General features: G+C 40.2%; 1 protein-coding gene across 3 annotated transcripts in view; it reads left to right on the top strand.

Moving 5' to 3' along the window:
- Positions 1 to 2862: 2862 nt before the first annotated feature.
- Positions 2863 to 20899, top strand: part of LOC109981015 (IQ motif and SEC7 domain-containing protein 1) — a 91975-nt gene continuing 73938 nt past the window's right edge. Inside the window, exons 1-2 of one of the 3 annotated variants that reach the window (XM_020629624.3) lie at positions 2863 to 3480; positions 19724 to 19753. In XM_020629624.3, coding sequence (XP_020485280.2) covers positions 3221 to 3480; positions 19724 to 19753 — 290 coding nt within the window. In that variant the 5' untranslated portion in view covers positions 2863 to 3220. The remainder of the gene's footprint in view (positions 3481 to 19723; positions 19754 to 20899) is intronic. The other 2 variants (XM_065960878.1, XM_065960879.1) reach the window with 2 other exon arrangements.

The following is a 20899-nucleotide window of genomic DNA, read 5'->3' as shown; positions in this document are numbered from 1 at the left end:
AAAAACACAGGTTTACAAAGGGCTTTGACAAACAGCAAAAACAAGAACAAAGCAAGCTAAACCAAACACAGAAGAACATAAACAACAGCAAGAACATAACAAATGCACAATACTAAAAATAATTAAATACAATTCAACAGAAAAGAACCCATAGTGCACGATACCCAACAGACATATATAACCCGACCATCACAAGAACCATTATAAGAACCCAGGCAAAACAAGAACCCAACAACATGAGCTGAGACCAAGAGGACCAAACATTTAAAAAGATGTAAGAAACTAAAAGAGCTAAAAGCAAATAAAAAGATAACCGCAATAAGAAGGTAAGAGCAGTACAAGAAATAGAAACAAGTGGTTAAAGGATCAAAAAGACCAAAAGCTATAATATTAATAAAAACATAAAGTAAAGATAAATATAAGACATAAATAGACAAAGTAAGATAAGAAATTAGCAAGTTAAAACACAAGAGGAGTTAAGATAAGAGCATAAATACGAGATAAGAGCATGACTAAAAGGACAGTAAGAAGTAAAAGAATATAAAAATGGTAAAACCAGTAAGAGAAGACATTAAGAAGACGACATCACATAAAAGCAAGTCTGTAAAAGTATGTTTTAAGAAGGGATTTAAAAGAATTGAGGGAATCTGCGAGTCTTATCTCCTCAGGGAGGTCGTTCCAAAGTCAAGGGGCCCTGACTGAAAAAGCCCGGTCACCTTTAGTTTTAAGTCTCGACTTTGAAATAACCAAGAGGCCGCCACCTGAGGATCTAAGACTGCTGGGCTGGCTCGTATGGTGTCAGTAGCTCTGTTATAGAGCTTGGAGCCAGCCCCGTCCATGCTTTAAAAGTAATGAGTAAAATCTTAAAATCAATTCTAAAACTTACAGGAAGCCAATGTAATGAAGCTAAAATTGGAGTGATGTGATGTCGTCTGTCACAACCAGTAAGAAGCCTAGCTGCTGCATTTTGGACTAGCTGGAGGCGGGACAGTGACTTATTTGTGATTCCGAAAAAGAGGGAGTTAGTATTGTTTTAATTTTGGAGATGGTGCGTAGATGGAAGAAGCTTGATCGGACAACTGTTTTGATATGGGATTCAAAGGTGAGATTGCAATCAAATGTTATTCCTAGATTTCTGGCGGTGGGTTGGACATTGGCGAATAAGGGACCGAGGCTGCTCTTTGAAATATGAGTGGAGTTTGGCGGGTTGAATACTAGGATTTCAGATATAGAATTGTTCAGTTGGAGAAAGTTTTGTGCCATCCAGCAGTTGATATTGTTTAGACAGTTTCTGACAGTAGATAGGCTCCTAGCGTCCTCAGGTCTCAAAGGAAGGTATATCTGTGTATCGCCTGCGTAGCAGTGAAATGAGACTTTGTGGCGTTCAATTATTATTATCCAAGAGGCAGCATATAAATGGAGAATAAAATGGGACCTAAAACCGAACCTTGCGGTACACCACAGGTAATGTAAGAGGTAGAGGAGGAGTAGTTACCGATGGTGACCGCAAAGGTTCTATCTAAAAGATAAGAGTAAAACCAGCTAAGTGCATATATCCTTCTGGATGGTACGTCATGGCTCTAGTCGCTCTTCTTTTGTTGGCCTCCTGCCATTTGGATTAGGGAGCCACAGAATAAAGAAACTAATACATTCTGTAAAGGCTACTGCCTGTCCTGAGACTGCCTCCCACTGTCACAGCTCTGCCTCCACCTTAAAACTAATCAAATCAGATTGTTAGATTGTCCGAGCCCATCTCTTGTGGCTTCTCTAAACCTTTAAATAAAAACATTCATGCTCACTCTTTTCACTGGGATAGCATAGGAGTGCACAAACCCAATTTAACTTTGAAAAAATGATCAAAAGAAATGGAGTAGTTGATGTGAAAATGTTTTGGAGCTGTCGTTTTTGACAACTACTCTGAAGTGTGGTAGTGTATGTTTCTTTGATGACAAAGCCAGCAAAGTCACAAGACTCTTCAAACTGCCTTTTCTCAGACATAGTCACTGGTTCACCTCTTACTTCCAAAGCAGATGTCTTTATCCTGCACAGGATTTTTGTTAAATGGCAAACCGATCGTTTTTTTTTTTTTTTTTACAACTTAAACAGTTTATATTTCCTTAAATAGGCTACTTTTCTTTTTTCATTTCCAATTTTTAAATGTCAATAAAAAAAATCCTGTTACAAGCGCAGTAGTCAAACTAAATTCAGTTTTAATGGAACATATTTTATAGCAGCATCAGACCCAGGGCAGGCCAGATGGGAATTAGATGGTCACCCATGAAACTCAAACATCAGCCTCTTTATATCACAGAGCAGTTTGTTATAAGACACCCATAGGACACTGCCTGTGCAAATCTGCTGCACCAATCCTGGCACAGAGCTCTGAAGTTGTTCGTCATTTGGATTAAAAATCGTAAAAACGCTGTTCCCATCTATCATGAGCATCACTAGAGGGAGTAACAGTGAAGCCTGTGGATGAAATGGCAACACACAGCCAGCATGGTAAACAACTCTGCAGGCAAGACGCAGCAGCACCAGCCTGTGCTACAGCAACAATCACAGAGACAAAGTTATTTTTCATAATATGCAATTTGTGCACAGTTTTTTTTAATAGAGAAAAAGCTGCTTGAACAACAGAATACACAAACTACAAATAATGAATCCAGACATTCTGAGTTGGTGTGAGAAAAGATGGAAAAACATGCACCGACAAAACTCCACATCCACCTCCCCTTTCTCCCACAGCAGCTGCACAGAAAGTACTGCGCTGAATGCGACCTGCAGATTCATAAAACTTGAAAGCCCCGCCCACTTGACAGCAAGCGTCTGTTTACGAAAAGTCACGGGAACAGCATGGAGAGAAAGGTGCACAGCAGAAAATGTCATTCCGTGCTGCCAACAGGGGGAACAACTAGACTTTGCGGAAAGCCAACTGCGACCGTCACAATGTAGTCCGCCACGTTTGTTTGAGCGACATTTGGATGCTTTCTGACATCTGCATTTGAACGTGGAGCTTCTTGTGCAGTGGGGCTGCTTAACGTGCTTAAAGGGAGTATTTCTCACTCTGAATTATCAGCCACACCGACTTAAAACAATGGCGAGGCGTAAAAGGCGCAACCTACAGATTTGCTGCGCTTGAGCCAAGACTGGACTACACAGAAACATCTTCCGGGCTTCTGCAATACAAGTGGGGAAAGGGGAAAAAGGTACTCGGGGCGTTATGGAAAGCCCGACCGAGAACCCTACCAGGGCTGTGGAATATTTGAAGGAGCTCAACAAGATCATCGAGACCCAGCAGGAGTTGCTGGAGAGGCAGAGGGGAAGGATAGAGGAGCTGGAGCAGCAAGTGTCCGACTTGTGCACAGAGAACGTCTGTCTGAAGGAGGAGTACCAGCGGCACCTGGCAACCTGCAGGCTGCTGCAGGGCAGCAACAGCCTGGTCACACTGGGAGCCATAAATGAGCACATCACACAGGAAAAGTAAGACAGAACATCAAGTCCTATTTGTATTCATCAAAGTTAGATAATCTCATTCTTTCACTGTTTAATAAAATCATAAATCGTAAATATTTAAAGTTACAAATTGCACTAGTTTTAGAGTAATGATTAACAAATAGTTCAACACTGCCACACAGTGATCTGCAGTTGCAACATGACTACATTGTCATTAGATGCTTTCCTTTTACTGTAGCCCTCTGATGTCCACTGATAGAAAAAATAGATCCTTGAATTAAGCAAGGCACAGTTATAGAGGGAGTTTTCCTGGCCATATTTGGCAATGTGCAAGAAAGCATTTGCTGATAGCACCCAGCATGACCAAGTGTTGGTTAACAAATTAGTATTTTTCTTCGATAGATTATTTCCTGTCCAGTTGTGTTGTGTCTTTTTTTTTCATTTGAGGTCTACAACTTCCATTGTGTGGAAACAGTTGAAATGCTTAGCAAATCCAGTTCCATTCCTTTCATGCTAAACCGTATTCTTATTCTATTGCCAGAGCAAACTAAATTGTTAATTGTCTCTGATGATTCTGCTTTGTCATCCCTATTTCTGTCAGTGTCTAATTTTCCTAGATATACACTCTAGAGTCCAAACTGTGTCTGCATATTAGAGCTCCCAGTTGTGTCAAAAGAGGATTTCATGTGCACGGAGAAGCACATTAGTCCAGGACACGGAGTGCAATAGCCACAACCTCGGGGTTGCAAAGGCAAGCTCTTGGGATGGATTCATTATGCAATTATGTATTCGTCTTGGCCCTTCCTGCAGGCAGTGGGTTAAGCCTCGCAGAGCAGAGCAGGTTTAGAGCAGATGTAGAGGAGCGTTATATCAGCAGAGCTTTTAAAACCTTGATGGTCAGACCCGCTGTCAGGATTACGCTCCATGCACCTTTTTGTTTTAAAGTTCACACTCCGTCAGCTATATCTCCAGAACACCTCTGCACGCAGACATTTAACTCAGCGTTTGACAGGCAGCAGGATCATGTGATCATACTTGACCTTTGTGTCCAGGCGATGTCTCCATGTCATGAAGATCAGTGGCAGCAAATCAATACTGATGACTCACGGACTGTATGTCTTTGCTGGCTGATAAAACCCGACTCATGAGATTAGGCCGTACTGTAACACTGACCTTTAGCTCGCTCCCTGCATAAATCTCTCCCAGGCTTTATGGCAGTATTTGTTCTGATTTCCATGGAAATTCAGTCCATCTCCATCACTCATTCCGTACTGTCACAATATCTGAGCACTATTTCAGTCCAGCCCTGGTAGACCGGCACAGAGTTCAGTGCATAGCCTGTGGTCACCCTGGTGAACCTGATGGACAGTGATAGCTGTTAATAATGCCAAGTGTGGTTTATGGAGGATACAGGATTTAAAATGTCATTTAAATGTTGTGAGCAGGGATCTAAAGCAAGACTGATTCAAAGATTTACAAAAGGTCATTGTTAAACAGAGAAACAGCATTTAAAATGATTAAATTATTGCTTCAACTTCTTTCCACTGGCCATGGTCAGTGAGACAATGCCAACCAGAACACTTCAGATACCCTTCTCTAAGACTTTCCATCCAGACTCCTGGTTTTCCCAAGGGATTTCGAGGAATCCCAAGGCTGAGTGTCTTCTCTTAATCGTCCTTTGAATGCAGTCTTCCAAAGGTAGATACAAGCATCTGCTTGAATGCTTAAACACATTTTTAAAAGGTTTATTTTGGGGCTTTTTATGCCTTTGTTTTAGAGATCAGACAGTGGATAGAGTCAGAAATCAGGGAGGGAGAGAGTGGGGAATGACATGCCGGAAAGGAGCCACAGGTTGGATTGGAACCTGAGGTCCACAGCCTCTCTACATGGGTACCACCAGGCTACCAGCACCCCTTGAATGCATTTTAAAACATCGTCTCAGGCTTTACAGACTTGTTGTTGGATACTTTTTATTTCAAGCTATGCTAGCAGCAGGGCTCTATTAGCAATAGCTGCCTGTTGGTTGGTCTATCCATTGCTTCCCCCCCTAGCTTAAATGCCTAGAAAATATCTTCATTTGTCTAAGACTTTACTTCAGGACTTAACTAATGACACACCATCAGTCACAGCTTTGGGTTGGTCAAATGTTAGAACTTATTTTTTAGCATTTATCTGAAAGCACTGCTCTGCCTAAATACAGCCTCACAGTGTTGTTGTGTTGGCAGTAGACTGTTTAATCTTGTTGATGTTTGTTAGACTAAATTCTGCAACAACAAAAACAATGTGTAATGTGTGAAAATAATATTACTTTCAGTAGACCTTAGTTAGTCACCTGAGCAGCTTACTGACTGCCTATACCTTATTTTTTTGTCTTTTGTCCCTTTATGCTGACAATTATTGATTTATTAGTTTATTGCATAGACAGAGAGGAGACCCTCAACCCCATCATTTACACATTTTGAAATACTTCTTGACACCCCTAACAGATCTACTTCCTCTGAGTGTGTCAGCCAGCTACTCAAATGTGTATAAGCTGGTGTTCACTTTGGACACGTAAGAAAACAGCTGAGAAATAATCAAAAGCATCAGAGCAAGTCTGCACAACATTATCAGCAAACAGGAGCGAGTATAATTGCTTTTACAGGGCAGACTAAAGACCTGTCCTCCATTAGAATATCCCTTCCATTATCAGAGGAGAGGCACACCCAGCTACCAGTGACATGATAATCTTTGATTAAGGGTGACACGTTTGTTTGACAGTATGCCAAGAATGTAGACACTGTCTTTGTGCTGTAAGGCCTGTCTGTCTTTTCCCCTCTCTCACTGGTGGTTGTCATTCTAACTATGCAACCAGGAACTGATGTACCCCGCTAAGTAAGCCGTAAGAAGGAGTTTACTAAAATAACTGCAGTTTTTTAAGCTACTGCTATTTAGTTTGAGTTCAGTAGCCGCTGCTCAGCGCCATGTGGTAAATCTAGGTTTTATGGCGTTGTCACTACCTGGCGAGCTCACATAAACGGAGCTTAGGTCTGTTGAAGGTGGTTATGCTGTTTGGGTTGCAAGGCCTATAAGGGCCCTGTGGTAGTTTCTGTAACTTATCAGGAACTGCACCTGCACCAATCCTATTCATTAGGACACAAATATATTTTGTGTATTTCAAATAGAAGTAAGAATACCAGTTCCGTTTTGTGTGCTGTATGATTTACATTACATACATCTTTTGTCCAGTATCCAGTATCCACATAATATTCTTATGGGTTTACCAAAGTCCCTGAAGCCCTCAAGTGTCTCTGAAAGGGTTCTTCTTTGTTGAAAAACCTTGGGAAATATGCTTGTTTTCTTTCTTGCTACTGTAAAACTTAGTTGAAAAGAGGGATTTAACATTTTCATGTGTCGGACGCTGATTATGAATCCACAGCTGCATGAGAGATGTTTTGCATAGCATAGCATAGCATAGCATAGCATAGCACAAAGACTGGAAACAGCTAATCTAGGTGAGTCCAAAAGTTACAAAATCCTACCAGCACCTCTGAAAATCAACAAGTAACACGTTATATTGTGTCAGAGAACTGGGAGGGAAAAAAAACTTACGTACATAATGCCAATTGATTTTTCTTATATGCTGAGTCATGAATCATCTTGCTGTGGCAAGCTAACTGTTGAGCTCATGCTGGTTGTAAAACATTTACGAGGATGGAAAATAAACATGAGGGGGGTCATAGGAAGTTGATATTTTTCTTTGCATGTTATTCTCAGCCTTCAGTGACCATGCCTTACACCCATGTTATTTTCCTGCTTTTGTAGTTCTTACTTCTTTTCTCTTTTGCTGTTTAAATCGACATACTACTTGTGTAATGCACTAGTGCACGTTGACACATCACATGGAATTCTTAGTCCAATTTACTCTTATCTCAATGTAGACATACCTGTCAGTTGGTAGATTTATCTCCTTTTGTTTGTTGTAGTTATTTCTATCCATTTCCAATTAGTTATCAGCTGTTCTGTCAGTTACTCATAGTGTTATAGTGAAGTCAATTATGTTTAAAAACTAGTTATGTATAGACCGTCCTCTGCTGAATGAAACACAAGATTGTTTTCTGTCCCTTTGAACACTTTTCCCTTGCACACTCCTTTTTAAAAACACAACTCAGAGAGCAGGAAATGTGATGCATCACTGATAGTGGATCCTGGTCTGCCATGTCAACAGATTTCTCTGTAAATTCTGCTGAACCTGCTTCCACGCACGGTGTCCGTCAGTAGGCCATGATGTGCGGCTTTTTTCACTTGTATTGGAAATCCTTTCGATGTGCACTGACCCCGATGTCCATCCATAAACTCGCCCACCTGAGCTATTGGATGGGCCGATTCATCAGAGGAGGAGCTTCACAGATTTTTATGTTCAAGTTTAAGAATAGGTAAACAGATGGTCGAAGCATCCTAAGAATAAGCAATCACACACAGATCAGGTTTCTCCTGCTCATGGTTACGGAGATGCCTGCTGTGTCAGCCCTTTAGTCCAGCAGTATTCATGCTGACCCCATGCAGTTCTCTGTGCTAATGGTGTGTGTTTTTAAACAGCAGTATACTGAAATTATATCCCCTGTGCTCACTTAGGAATTAAATGGCAGCCATAACAGACGATTGAGTTGCACGCTTTTGAAAAAAATCCTTAATAATGACTTTTCATGGGCAGTTAAGTCTGACTTTAGTAAATGCTTTTGCAGACTTTCGAGTGCGCACCTGGTCCGTCTGGCTGTTAGTAGTAAATTTTAGTAGCAGTGATGGAAAGTAACCATACAGTATACAATTACTCAAAAAGTACACTGACTTCTCTACTGCCTCCACACAGTTTCGGCAGATGGCTGTTAAACATGAATCTGGTTCTGCTCGAGGTTTCTACCTCTTGCAGTTTTTATCTTGCCACTGTAACTTTGCTAAATGTTGCTAAGTGCTGTGCTCATGATGGATTCATGTTGGGTCTTTGTAGATAATATAACAAAGAGTAAGATCTACTCCTGCTCTTCTAAAGTGTCCTGACATAACATTTGTTATGAATAGCTACACAAATAAAGATTGGTTGATTGACTAAAGAATGATTGTATGATACAGTTCAGTTTGACCCCATTTCACTGCATTCGTCTGCCAGCCTTAGTAAATAGTAACTATAACCTTTACAGTATTTTATAGCAGGGACAATCACACATCTCCAAACTTTGTGAAGTATGAAACATATAATGAGTTTATAGAATGTGATGAATTGCTGGAGATTAAACTACAACAGTACACAAAGAAGTTACGAACAAAGCAACCCAAGACAACGAACATGAAACATCCACATCAAGGCAGCAGTAATATATAACTCCAAAACCCTTTTTATATAACAGTATAACACTGAGAGGGATCTCATTTCTCATTTCTTTTACACTTTTGTTTTGAGTAACATTGGCAGAAAATACTTTTTATATGAGTGATGATTTTAAAAATGAAAAAAACTTCTTCCACCACAAGTGGAGAGAAACAAAAGTCGAGTTAAGCTGTTCATTATGCATGATGGAGGACATGTTGATCAGGGTGGATCCACTGTGAATCTGTTGTGACTTGTTATGTAACAGTGCCTTTCTGGCTCTGTAATCTTCTTTATTATTTTCAATGCTGGATGTATTTACTCACCCACATTTAACATTCCAATACCGTCCCAGGCCCAGATAGTCAACAGAGTGGAACAAATATTAAGGATGCTGCCGTCTTGGCAGGAGAGATAACTTGTCATTTTATGCTCTACCATGTTTCAAAGCTTTATTTAAAGATATTGTTTCTTTACACTCAAAGCACGTTGGGAGTTTCCTACCCATTTACCCACAACAGACAGCTGGACCTTCATTTGTTTGCTTGAACACCTCAGCCATTACCACAGAAAACGATATTCAAAGGAGCGTCACATCTCAAATAGGTGCTAGATTTTAGTGTGCTGCCTGCAGTGTTTGTGGACTCATATATTCTTTTCAGACAGTCATTTACATTCTGTACGATTCCCATTTGGTGCAGAAGCATAAGTAATCTTCAGTGATCAAATATTGATGAATAACGTGACAAATCTTGGCAAATTCAAACTCTCTCCCTGTTAATGCTCTAATGGAGCTAATATGAATGTTAGAATGGTGATGAATGAAAAGCAAAGCTCTCAAGTTGTTGCTTCTGTGCCAGAAACAAAAAACAACAACATTTGAATTAGATGTGCAGGCTGTACGTATAGAGTACAACCATACTTTGTGTGGTTCTCAATCATTGCGCATGTTCAGCTGCTATTGACTTAAAAGCCTCTGATGCTGAAGATCTGCACTTCTATTTTACAAGTTAGAGTATCCACAGAATGATAATAAGAGTTTATGATAGAATTTAATCTGTAGAAAAGCAGATGTTTAGTTTTGAGAACACTTTTCTGATTGTGTGTTTGACTTGATTTATTTTTGACTTGTGGCTTTCATCTGGTCTAAAATCTAAATTGAATCGAGGAATAATAATCTGTAACCAGAATGTCTGATGTAGTGTTACAGGATCTCAACTTTACTCTCATGTAGGATGTCAGTGTTTGAACTATTGCTGTAATGATTTCCCTACAAACAGGAAATGGATCAGTTATTTGGATTGATTGATTTTTTAAAAATAAAACGATAAACATTTGATGGTAGCGTTATGAGGATTTGTTGCTTTTTCTTGTCGGTGCACTCATCAACTTTAAATTTGAGAGTTTGTTTGAACCGATCAGGCATCAGGTCTAAACTCTGAAATAAACACGTCTCTTTTATTTAAAATAATGAGTTGACAGCTTGCACTGAAAATTTAAAATGCATTGTGATTTTACATAGGGTCACACATTGTTATTTCCTGTACATTAGTTTATATTATCGGGGTTTCAGTATAAATTATTATTTAATAACAAACAGATGTAGTCTTTTACACAGTACACTGTAGGGTTACATCTCTGGTGAGTTTGTAATCCTGTCAATCAGAGGAGGCACTTTTAGGTTCTTGATTTTAGCTTTCCCCTTATTCTCTCTCTGAACTCCCTGGTGGTTTATATAATGACTTCTGTTTTAGTGGCAGTGACTGTGTCTTGGCTTCTTGTATTGTAATTTGCAGCCTTAGAAAACCTCAGCTGCCTTTGCTGAGTCCCCTGGATGGAGCCTGAAGACTGCAGATTGGCAAGTTCAAAAATGGGTCATCCCAAGCCAGTGTATCAGCTTTAGCATGTGTTTTTGGACCCCTCAGGAAGAAATAATAGCATGATGGAGAAGGCTTGTGGCTGCCGGCATCCACTCATTTACCCATGGATCTGCTGAACAATCAGTGTGCCAAACTGAATTTACGAGCACATGAACTCCATCTCTCCAGCTAAGCCCCCTCTAATGAAATACCCCTGCTAGATTAATGTCTACGCAGGGATGATTTGCATTCAAACCCACCTATAAATCTCCACCATCGGCCAACGACTGTTTTCAACTTGCATTCAAAGTCAACTTCAGGCTGCTTTCCTCTGAAATGGACTGTTCCTCCTTGTTTCTCTGTGTGGCTACAGGAAGCCAGGTAACTGCTGACCTCAGGTTCCCTTAATCAGGTCTATTAGGACAGAGTAAAGGTTGGACTGTGTCCTTTGATGTAGCTGGTTGCCCTGCAAGAACAGCTAATGATGGCTTTAATGCATACTGTTGGCTTTTTTAGATACAGGGAAAGGCCACGCCAAGGAGAAAGGGCCCAGCAGAGTGAGAGTCAAGCAACCAGATTGGGTTTCGATCACCAAACTGAACTACTCTACACTGCCGCCTCTGTTTGATTTAACTTTTAAAGAGCAAAAGAGCAAGGTCCTGCTTTTAAATGCTGTGACATTTGCTAGGCTAACACTGCTGAATGATTACAATTTGTTTGCATGTTCAGAAGAATCTGCTTTTTTTAGTCATCTTTTTCAAAACCCATACATTCTGAATTTGTACGAAGAAACATCTGAAATCTGAAAGTTGACCTTTGTGTCCCCTTGGGTTCTATCTGCAGATAAAAACATATCTTTGTTAACATAGGGTGTTTTACTAAACATGTATAGATTTAACTAAAGCCTCTATCTGCTTACACTGTGAAGCCAACATATTGAATTTACATGCTCTTCATTCTGGTTTGCACCTAAATGAACTGAAAGATACCCTGTGGTGTTTTGAACGCTAGTTTGAGCTTCTTTTTTTTTTATAGGTACTGGTCCCCGTTTGTGACTGCTCTTATGAATATATGTTTGCAGGTTAGGGTCCTACCCATTAAATGGTAAATCTTAAGTGGACTTGAGCTTGTATAGCGCTGTTCTAGTCTTCTGACTACAGAAAGCACTTTTACAATGCACGTCACAACAACCCATTGACACCCATTAACAATTGGCGCACTCTCCAAAAACAGACTGTTATGGAAACAAAATCCTTGAATAGAGTGGGAGCGAACGGCGGCGTAGTCAAGGCGCTGATGGGACTCATGGCTCACAGCAGAGTGGGCCGTCATGTCTTGCCCCCCTGTACACGTCAAAGGACTCGCAATTGTGTTCATGTCAGTCGTGTGACTCAAAAATCGGATCAGAATCAGCAGATTAGGTTACCCTTTGACAAAGCTAGGCCAACTATTTCCCTCTATTTTCAAGGTTATTAAGTAAAGCTAGCTGGTTTCATGCTCTATAGGTGGAGGAGGCTAGGCGATACCTTCACCTGCCTCAGCCCGCCCAGAGTGTTATTGGGACTGTTATAAATTACTTTGTAAAAAATACAAAACAATTGAGACATTTTAAAGCACATTAAAAGCAAAAAACTCTTCATTGTTATGTTCGTTGGGAATAAATAGTCTTTCTCTTATACGGTATGTGCTTTGCAACCTGATGCACTTAGTATTAAGTTTCCACCCTTTAGCTTCAAGCTAGCTAAGCCTTCAGATGTTTTTTTGCCCTCTTTCATCCCTCCAGAATGTGATCAACACTAAAGTAGCACACTTGCAGAGGCTAAAGTACAGTCTCTTGTTCATTCTATATCTTCTTCACAGTTGAACCAATTATCCGTCTCACAGCTGTCAAAACCAGCTGATGCAGCAGCTGAATCGAAGGCAATTTGTAGCCTCGTACCTGTGGAGAGCTGTTTGAAAGGCTGCCACTGGTTGTCTGCCAAGTGGGAACGCTGTACGTGTGTGTGTGTGTGTGTGTGTGTTTGTGAGTGTGTGGACCCCTGACGAGGTGGAGGCTGAGTCAACAGCTAAACACAGATGAGGAGCTCCTGCTAACGCATCTTTTTAGTTATCAGCTAGATGTCAAACATGTACTCCTTACACATGGCTGCGCCTGTGACAACCGACATTCTGGCTGAAAATTCAGTTGGAAGTAGTTTGGAGTCATGTAAACAATATATGTATTAGTAGCTCAAAACAACACCTCTGTAGTTTTTGTGCGGATTTGTGTTTTTTTATTATTATTTTTTAAACATATTTGATATCACTGTCTACTATTAATAGGCAGAGAGTGTCAGTTCTTTCCATTGCGTCTGCTCAAAGGTGTTGAACTCTAATCTGTGTGTTTCCACTCTGGCTGCTGGTGTGTGCTTCTGCTTGTGTTTCGAGTAACCCTGGAGATTCAGAGGGCTGATCTAAATCCATGCAATATGTTCAGGAATGCAGCCAGGGTGAAAGTGAGATTTGCTTTTTATCCAGCTCCGTCTTTGCTCGGTCAGGTGCTTAGGAGAATCAGGGTTGGAGGAAAAGGGCACTCCACCTTTTATGCAAAAAGGCCTGTCAGAGATCTTGTATATTTCTGTCAGATTTGATTAAACTGGACTCGTCTTAAATGTCAAACTATACATTTGAAACACGAAGGCTGCGTACAATAAAGCTTTACATTCCTAGTGAGGCATTGGCAAGAAAGAACTTCACCTTGTTTTTAGATCTCCGCCAAAACTTTATCATTATATTTCAGATCCGTGAGCTCTAAGACGGATGACTTGTCTTCCAAAGGCTCATCAATAAAGGCACCGCTCCCAGCTTGACAACAACACTGACGAGTGACAGAGACAGTACATCAAGTTTAACAGAACCAGCACCTCTGCCGCTGCACTTCATGCTCTTTGTCATTTTCTCTGAATAATATTGACTATAAGAGCAATGTCAGGTCGGTAGATGGTGAAAAATGAAAGCGAGAGAAGGAAGGAGGTGGACTGTTTTTGTAGCAGCTTTCAGCAATGTGTGTAAATGTGTGTTTAAAGTACTGTAACCCTCCATTTATGAAGGGGCAGACAGCCTGTGGGGGTCACACACCAGCAGCTCCTTAGAGAAACATAATTTGACAGCAGCAGGAGAAGCAAACCACTACAGAGGACTGGACTGACTCATTAGATCTGCTTAGCCAGACACATTTCTGCCTGTAATTAGTCGCTGATTAATACAGATCATTTAGATCTCAGTAATAGGAACGCCACAAGTATGTAGCGCTTTGAGGGCTGAACCCGTGATGAATGCCCTTCATTTATTCACTGGACTGAGAAAAAGGCCGAAACCATGCAACCGTGCATGCAACTTATATTGGACAAGGAAGAGAAAAAATCAACATGAAACTGAGAAACGCTGCAGCATGCTTCATCTAGAGTGCAGATTTCTCTCTAAGGAAAAGTCCTCTTATAAAATACTAACATTAACTGGGAAATAACATACAAGAATGTCAAGCTTCTCAGTGCCCCTGTAAGGAGCCTGTCAGTGTGAATGATCTGGTTCAGCCGAGCACAGGTTCAAGTCATTGAATGGAGACCACAACATTGCAAAAGTGATATTCTCTTTTCTGGAAAAAAGTTTTGTTAATTCGGTGTTACTTCAGATGTAAGTCACTCTTTTTCCTCACAGCTTGAAGGGGTGTATTTTTCCCTCACTAAAGCTTGCAGCATTTCACGGCTGTCACGGTTTCATTAGAATGACACAGTATTCAGCAAAGCCAATAACTGTTGGGGTAACTTGGGGAATAACTCCGGTCTAAGCGGTTCAGTTAAGGACTCTGTGAAGTTCATAATGGAATTCCTGCTGTTGGCTTCCTCAAGCATGTTTGAAGATGAAGTTAGGGGTGCATGTCCTGATTCTTTAAGTTGAGGGATGGGTTTAGAAAAAAAATGGGAGAACGGGAGCCAAATGAGAAAAGAAGAATACAATACTGTAAGGCTTTTCATGGAGTGTAATCTCAAGTACACATACCTTTAAACACTTGAAAACATGCCATCAATCACACACCTTGGACCACCTTCTAATTACCTCTGAATTTCTTCTGGAGGAAATAGCCATTTTCTTCAATGCCTCACACTCTGTTTCTTTTTCCTAAAGGTGTAATAAGAGTGGCGAAGAGATGAAGTGCTGGAAGGCTTTTCTTCAATACTTAACCCTACTCAATATGTTACAGCATAAAAAAAAAGCAAATAATGGGTTTGTAATTACATTGAGCAGTGCTTTTTGGAAAGAGGCTCGGGGAAAAAAAAAAAAAACGTCTTTGGGGAATAGTGCCCAAGAAGACTTTATGATACACGGTGGTACTGTATTTGAAAGTACAGGAATTGATTTATCTTTTTAGAGCTAAAAACACAACAAGGAGAGTTAGATGTTTGGATCTTTGGAGCTGTGTGGCCTATACAGTTTGTGAAAAAATCTAGGCAGGGAGCAAAGATTAAATGAGCAGACTTGTGCATTTCTTCAGTCGTGTCCAGTTGCACTTACTCTTGCAGAAAGCTAGATTGATAAACTGAGTCAGCATTTTTTTTTTCTCGCTGGGCTGTGCCCTCTGTCCATATCCTCCATCACAACAGGAAACAGACTGTCCTCCTTGTTGCTACACTCTGAGCCAAAGGGAAAAAAAGGGCAGACGTGTAGGCTATACCACACACACACACACACACACACACACACACACACACACACACACACACACACACACACACACACACACACACACACACACACACACACACACACACACACACACACACTTGCAGGAAACACACACAAGCATAGCTGCACTGAGTTAAAGGACAGGTTAAAGACTGTGACATGACAATAGAGACAGCAGTGTTAGCTTAAATTAAAGTATCAGATGGGGTGATGTCTTAATTCTGCCACCAGAGATTTCACTTCTCTTTGCATAGGCCACCGTGGGAGAAACCAGTCTCCCTGCTTGTGGAGGCCGTCCTGTGGAATGAAACCTCCCGTGGGATTTGGCGTTTCATGCATTATTGAAACGTCTTTGCGAATGCACCTGAATTAACCTCAGTAGCCTGTGTTTCAGTGCAGAAGAAAAACTGATTAACTTGCTTTCTATTTAAGATCTACTGCTAAGGTGAGGTCATAAAATGTGGAATTCTTTCACTTCATAGTCAAATAAAGCTTTTGTCCAGACTGCAAGAAACAAATTGAGCAGAACTGGCAGTCAATATTTTTCTTTTTGTCTAGACTGCAAGTGAAATGAAGTTATCACAAATCAATGTACCTGTTTTGTTTGTCCACATTCCGAAAGGGCAATTTCTCTTTGTCTGTACCAAAGTTACATCATTAGTGTAGCAATACCTCAAATCAGATATCAGCACAACTCCCAGTGTTCCTCTGCTCTCTCTCTAAGAGGAAAGTCGGGCAAATTGCAGTATGAAGGCATTACAATTTCATGACAAGGAGAAAATAATAAAAGTTAAGTGCGCTTCTGTTGCAGCTTTAACTTAACAAGCCAGTGGCTCCTAAATTGAGGGCACGAAGTGGTGAAGTTCAGCTTGAATGATAATGATTGATGACTCCTCCTCACACTGTGTAAATGCACCAAATGGTTGAGAGGCTCACAGAAAGTACTACAATATCAGGCACGACATGGATAAGGATCGTTTGTGGAGGAGTAGTAGTAGTTATCTTAAAATGTGTGTAGAAGTAGGAGATGTAGAGGTGTAATGTAAGTAGTGCTTACAATATGGAAGTAGTGGTGTAGTAGTACAGTACATGTAGTTATAGGAGTAGAGGAAGGAGGAGTTGTAGGAGTACTAGTAAGAGTACATAAGAGTAGGAGATTGATGTTTGGTGGATGGATGGATGGATAGATAGATAGATTTACCTGATTGATCCCAAACTGAGAAATTGTGGTGTTACAGCAGCAGGTTATCAAAGCAAATAAAACAATATAATATATATATATATATATACACACACACACATATAGATACAAAATATATAAGCCCTAAAAATATTTAAAAAATAAGAACAAGCTTGAGGTAAGAGATGTAAATCTGCAAAAACAGTGATGAAAGTTGTAAATGTTCAGTAACGTTCTAGAGAACTGTGCCAATCCAGAGCTGTGCAAATTCAGAGTTGTGCAACAACTGATAAAAAGGAGCATTTGTAGTAAGAGTTGTAAATGAAGTAGGAGTAGCACTGTTTATTTGTTTATTTGTTAGGATCCCCATCAGCTGTACCCGAGAGCTCAGCTATTCTTCTTAGGGTCCAGTGGTAGTAATGGAGGAAGAAGTATGGAGAGAGAAGTAGTAGTAGTAGTAGCAGCATGTGTAGCATTTGAAGAATTATGTTGTTGTGGTTTTTCTGCATGTCACAGGAGCTGTCCAGGGTTCTGACCACTTCTTCCTCCCTCCGATTCGCTCGTAAGAACCTGCGTGGTTGGTTGCAGCAGTTTATATGACAGAAAGAAAATTCAGCAAAAATCTTTGTAAAATATGGTTTTGTTCACATATTTCTCCCAGCGATGCATTATAAACACGGCAATCGATAGCCGCAGTAATTGCCACTGGATCTTTGACTGCGGTATGTGTGTCAATGAATCTCATCCCTTCACTGCTTTGTATTGACCCAGCTTTATTCCACACTCATAATGGGGTTTGCGCTAATGAAAACAGCAGTGGTATCAAGCTTGCTCTGTGTTTTATGGAATAATTAAAGGATGCTGGGATGTCTTTGCCGATATAGCAGACCATCTGAAGCAGATGTTTAAGTAATAGAAGGGGTTCAGCAGGAAGGAAGAGGTGAGCAGCTATTGAAGTAGAATCAGCATCGTTATTTCTCCAAGGAAACTCCACAAAAAGTGAACAGTACAACCTTTTCTAAGAATCCCCTCTACAGCTACACTTCCTTATGGTACCGTAATGTCAGTCGCTACTGGAATTTAACCATGAATGCCTTATTGTTTTCTATGTGAAATGAGTTCATAAATCTTCCCCCATGCATCCCAGCAGTCAATTTATTGCCCCCTTAATGCTGTGGTTCACTGACCAGGCTACATTTTATTTCTGCGGTAAAAGAGTATATTTTCTGTTTGCCATTTACCGCATGTATTTCTCAAAGTACCTATGAAATTTCATGACCAAAATGGAGACTACAGACTGAGTAACAGAAAGACGTTATGCATGGAGAAAAGAAAGTCATTGTTAGAACACTTGGAGAAAGACGTACGGCTGCAAAATATTTATACATACCAAAGTCTCAAACCAAACTGTATGAAATCAACTCCATAACTGTCAGGGTTAGTAATAGTTCTTTTTCTAAGTTGGCAGATTTGACATTTCATTCAAACAAAAGCACAGCTGTTAATAATTACATGAATGATGTTACTTGAAACAACTCGGTTCTTACCTGCATGCAATAGTACCTTTATATATGAATACAATTATTTACAGAATGAATGACATTGTTGACCATTCAAGTGTCTTGTCCTTTCTAAGGTGTGTTGGTCATGGTTTGCATGGTATATACAGCTCTAAATGTAATGAACTAGAAATTTGAGTTTCATAAATTGTATCGTTCTTGCAGATTTGCACCTCTGGGAGTCGTAGGTGAATGTTCTAATTTTGTTTATATGTACACAGGCTTCTCTTGTACCAGGTATTTACATTTGGTCGTGTTTTATACCAATGATTCAAGCAGGAGAGTTTTCAAGCTGAAGAAGAACTCTTACTTATCTTTGACTCATCTTAAATTGGTTGTGTCTGAAATCACACACTCCTTCTCCTACTGCCTACATAGGGAGTTCTCTGTAGTGGACTACATAGTGCACTCGTTCGGTGTAAAAGAAAACACTTTTTGAACACTACTCTCATCTCTCTCCATCAATGACATCATTGTTGACGCACAACTTAAACATGCGTCTTAACACCAGTCAGGGATCAACAGTATGAACTTCACTGATAACTAATATAATACTGATCCCTTTTCAATAAAACAATTCAAAGTAATAAATACATATAAAGTACTGATTCTTCAATAAATAATAACACATATCTTCACACCACATCTCATTTACGTGTTCTTATAGTTCTCGTCTTATCGTGTTGTCATCATCAGTAGAAAACTAATGTTTCCTGGTTGAACATCCTTCTAATTTTTTTTTTAAATTCCCCCAAATATTCACTTTTCTTGTGTGACCGTGTTCACACTCGTCACTCCTCTCGTCTGTCTGCCATCAATGAGAGGAGGTCAAACGTCACGTTCCGCTCGTCAAAGCTTTGAACTGCAATTCAGCTGCTATTGCTTGGTTCGTGACGCTTGTTTGTACACTACTTTCACAATGCATTGTGCACAATGACTCCAACATATACTGTGTGTGTACATGATGATGCTCACTCAGAATTTCACAACACTACAAAATGGTGTAAGCTCTACATAGTGCAGTGTGTGATTTATACAGTCTGTGACTCTAAAACTGAATTAGTAAAAGGGAACTTAGATTAATTTTGGTAATTAAACCTCTGTGATTTTAATTTGATGTTGTCTAAGAAAAAGGCATTTTCAAGAGTAATGTTTCAGACCACGGGATGTTTCCTGATTTTTATTAACTCTGTTTTATTATGGGATATAAACTTTTATACAATCAACAACGCCTCAAAATTACCATTCAGTTCTTCAACATGAAGTACAAACTAAAAGCTTTGGGTCCTGCAGTTCAAACACTATGCTGTATTTCTAATTGACACCACAGTGCCATTACAGTATGTGACATTTTCAGCAACCTCACTGGTATATTACACTCATGTTGCAGCTGCAGTTGAAAGTGTGACCATTTCTTAGGACGCCAGATTGATCTAGTCAAAGCACCACCCTGTCTGCCAGTTCTCTAAACCTGGCTGCTGTAATGCTGAATCAAGTGATGGTGGTCAGCGAGGCGTTTTGTGACTCTGCATGTCATTATCTGCTTTACTTTCACACTGCAGCACTCTTGTTTCTACCTACCTTTTTTTTTTTTCCTGTGTTTCAGGGCTGACTTTGACTCTCACAGGATGGTCAGGTACGTCCAACTGTACAACTTTAAAACAATGTACTCCAAACCTTCACTGCACATTTTCCTGTCCCCCCCCCCCCCACTATATTCTCTTTACACACTTCTAAATCTTCCTTTCTTTTGAAGGCACTTCACCCGGCACTTTCATGAAGACATGTTATGTATGTCTTTTGATTTAAGTTTATTCCAGTATATAACGTATAAAGCAGAAACATGGAGCTATAGCCGGAATAAGTGTTTTTTGCCTCTGTCTGAAGCATTGAGACGGGCATGATATGGTGCTTTATGATGTTTGTGGATATTACAGTGAGCAGAAAATGATGAGATTTTATGTCAAGTGCAGCACAAAGTCCCATTCCCCTGTTGTTGGCTTGTTCGCTTGCTGTACTTTAGTGGCTGGAGATTTGTAGGGGTGTCTCTGCAGAGTAAAGATGTGGGCTGATTTAAACTGTAATGTGAATCCATCACTGCTGTGAGCACTGTCTAGAAATATGGCTCACATGTAGAGAGTAAATGGGCTTCTCTTGCCGGTAAACACACTCTTTATCTGCAGCTCCTCTCTTTAGGGATGCTTCACTGTGGGATCCAAACAGCCTCTTCCTCTGCCTCTGTGTATTAAGGACCCGTCTGTTTCTAGGTGAGCTGAGCGTAGTGGAGCCTGTCCTGTGCTTTAGTCAAAATTTTCCAGGCCATGTCTGTTTCTCTCCTACAGTGCTTGACTGTCTGGGCTTCTTCAAGCCGCTTTTCTTCTGCTCCAAATGCCCCATTACAAATTTCAAGCAAATCCAGAGGGGCACAGCCGGGAGATGTGTGCCAGTCTTTGTCTTTAGACTTTCACAGTAAAAGTGTCCGTTAGAGCGGGAGACGTGCATGTGAAGTGTGTCTGCCACTCAGAAGCATCCCCTCCGACTACAATGTTCCAAAGAAAAGAAAAAGCCCTGGTAGAACAGTTTAAACAAAAATATATGCAGTCTGCAATAATGAATTTAATTCAAAAGTTTAGAAGTTTAAGATTATTTTCTGTTACACATATTTGCCTTGGGTTCAAAGTGCTTCTGAAAAAAGAGTGATATATCTGGAATAATAAACAAGCTATATTTAATAAGGATAATCATATGGTGTTTTTTTTTTTACCGTGGCAGGTTTTTTCAG

This window comes from Labrus bergylta, chromosome 12 (genome assembly GCF_963930695.1).
Source record: "Labrus bergylta chromosome 12, fLabBer1.1, whole genome shotgun sequence".
Classification (NCBI taxonomy): Eukaryota; Metazoa; Chordata; class Actinopteri; order Labriformes; family Labridae; genus Labrus; species Labrus bergylta.
This window is presented reverse-complemented; position numbering and strand designations above follow the sequence as displayed.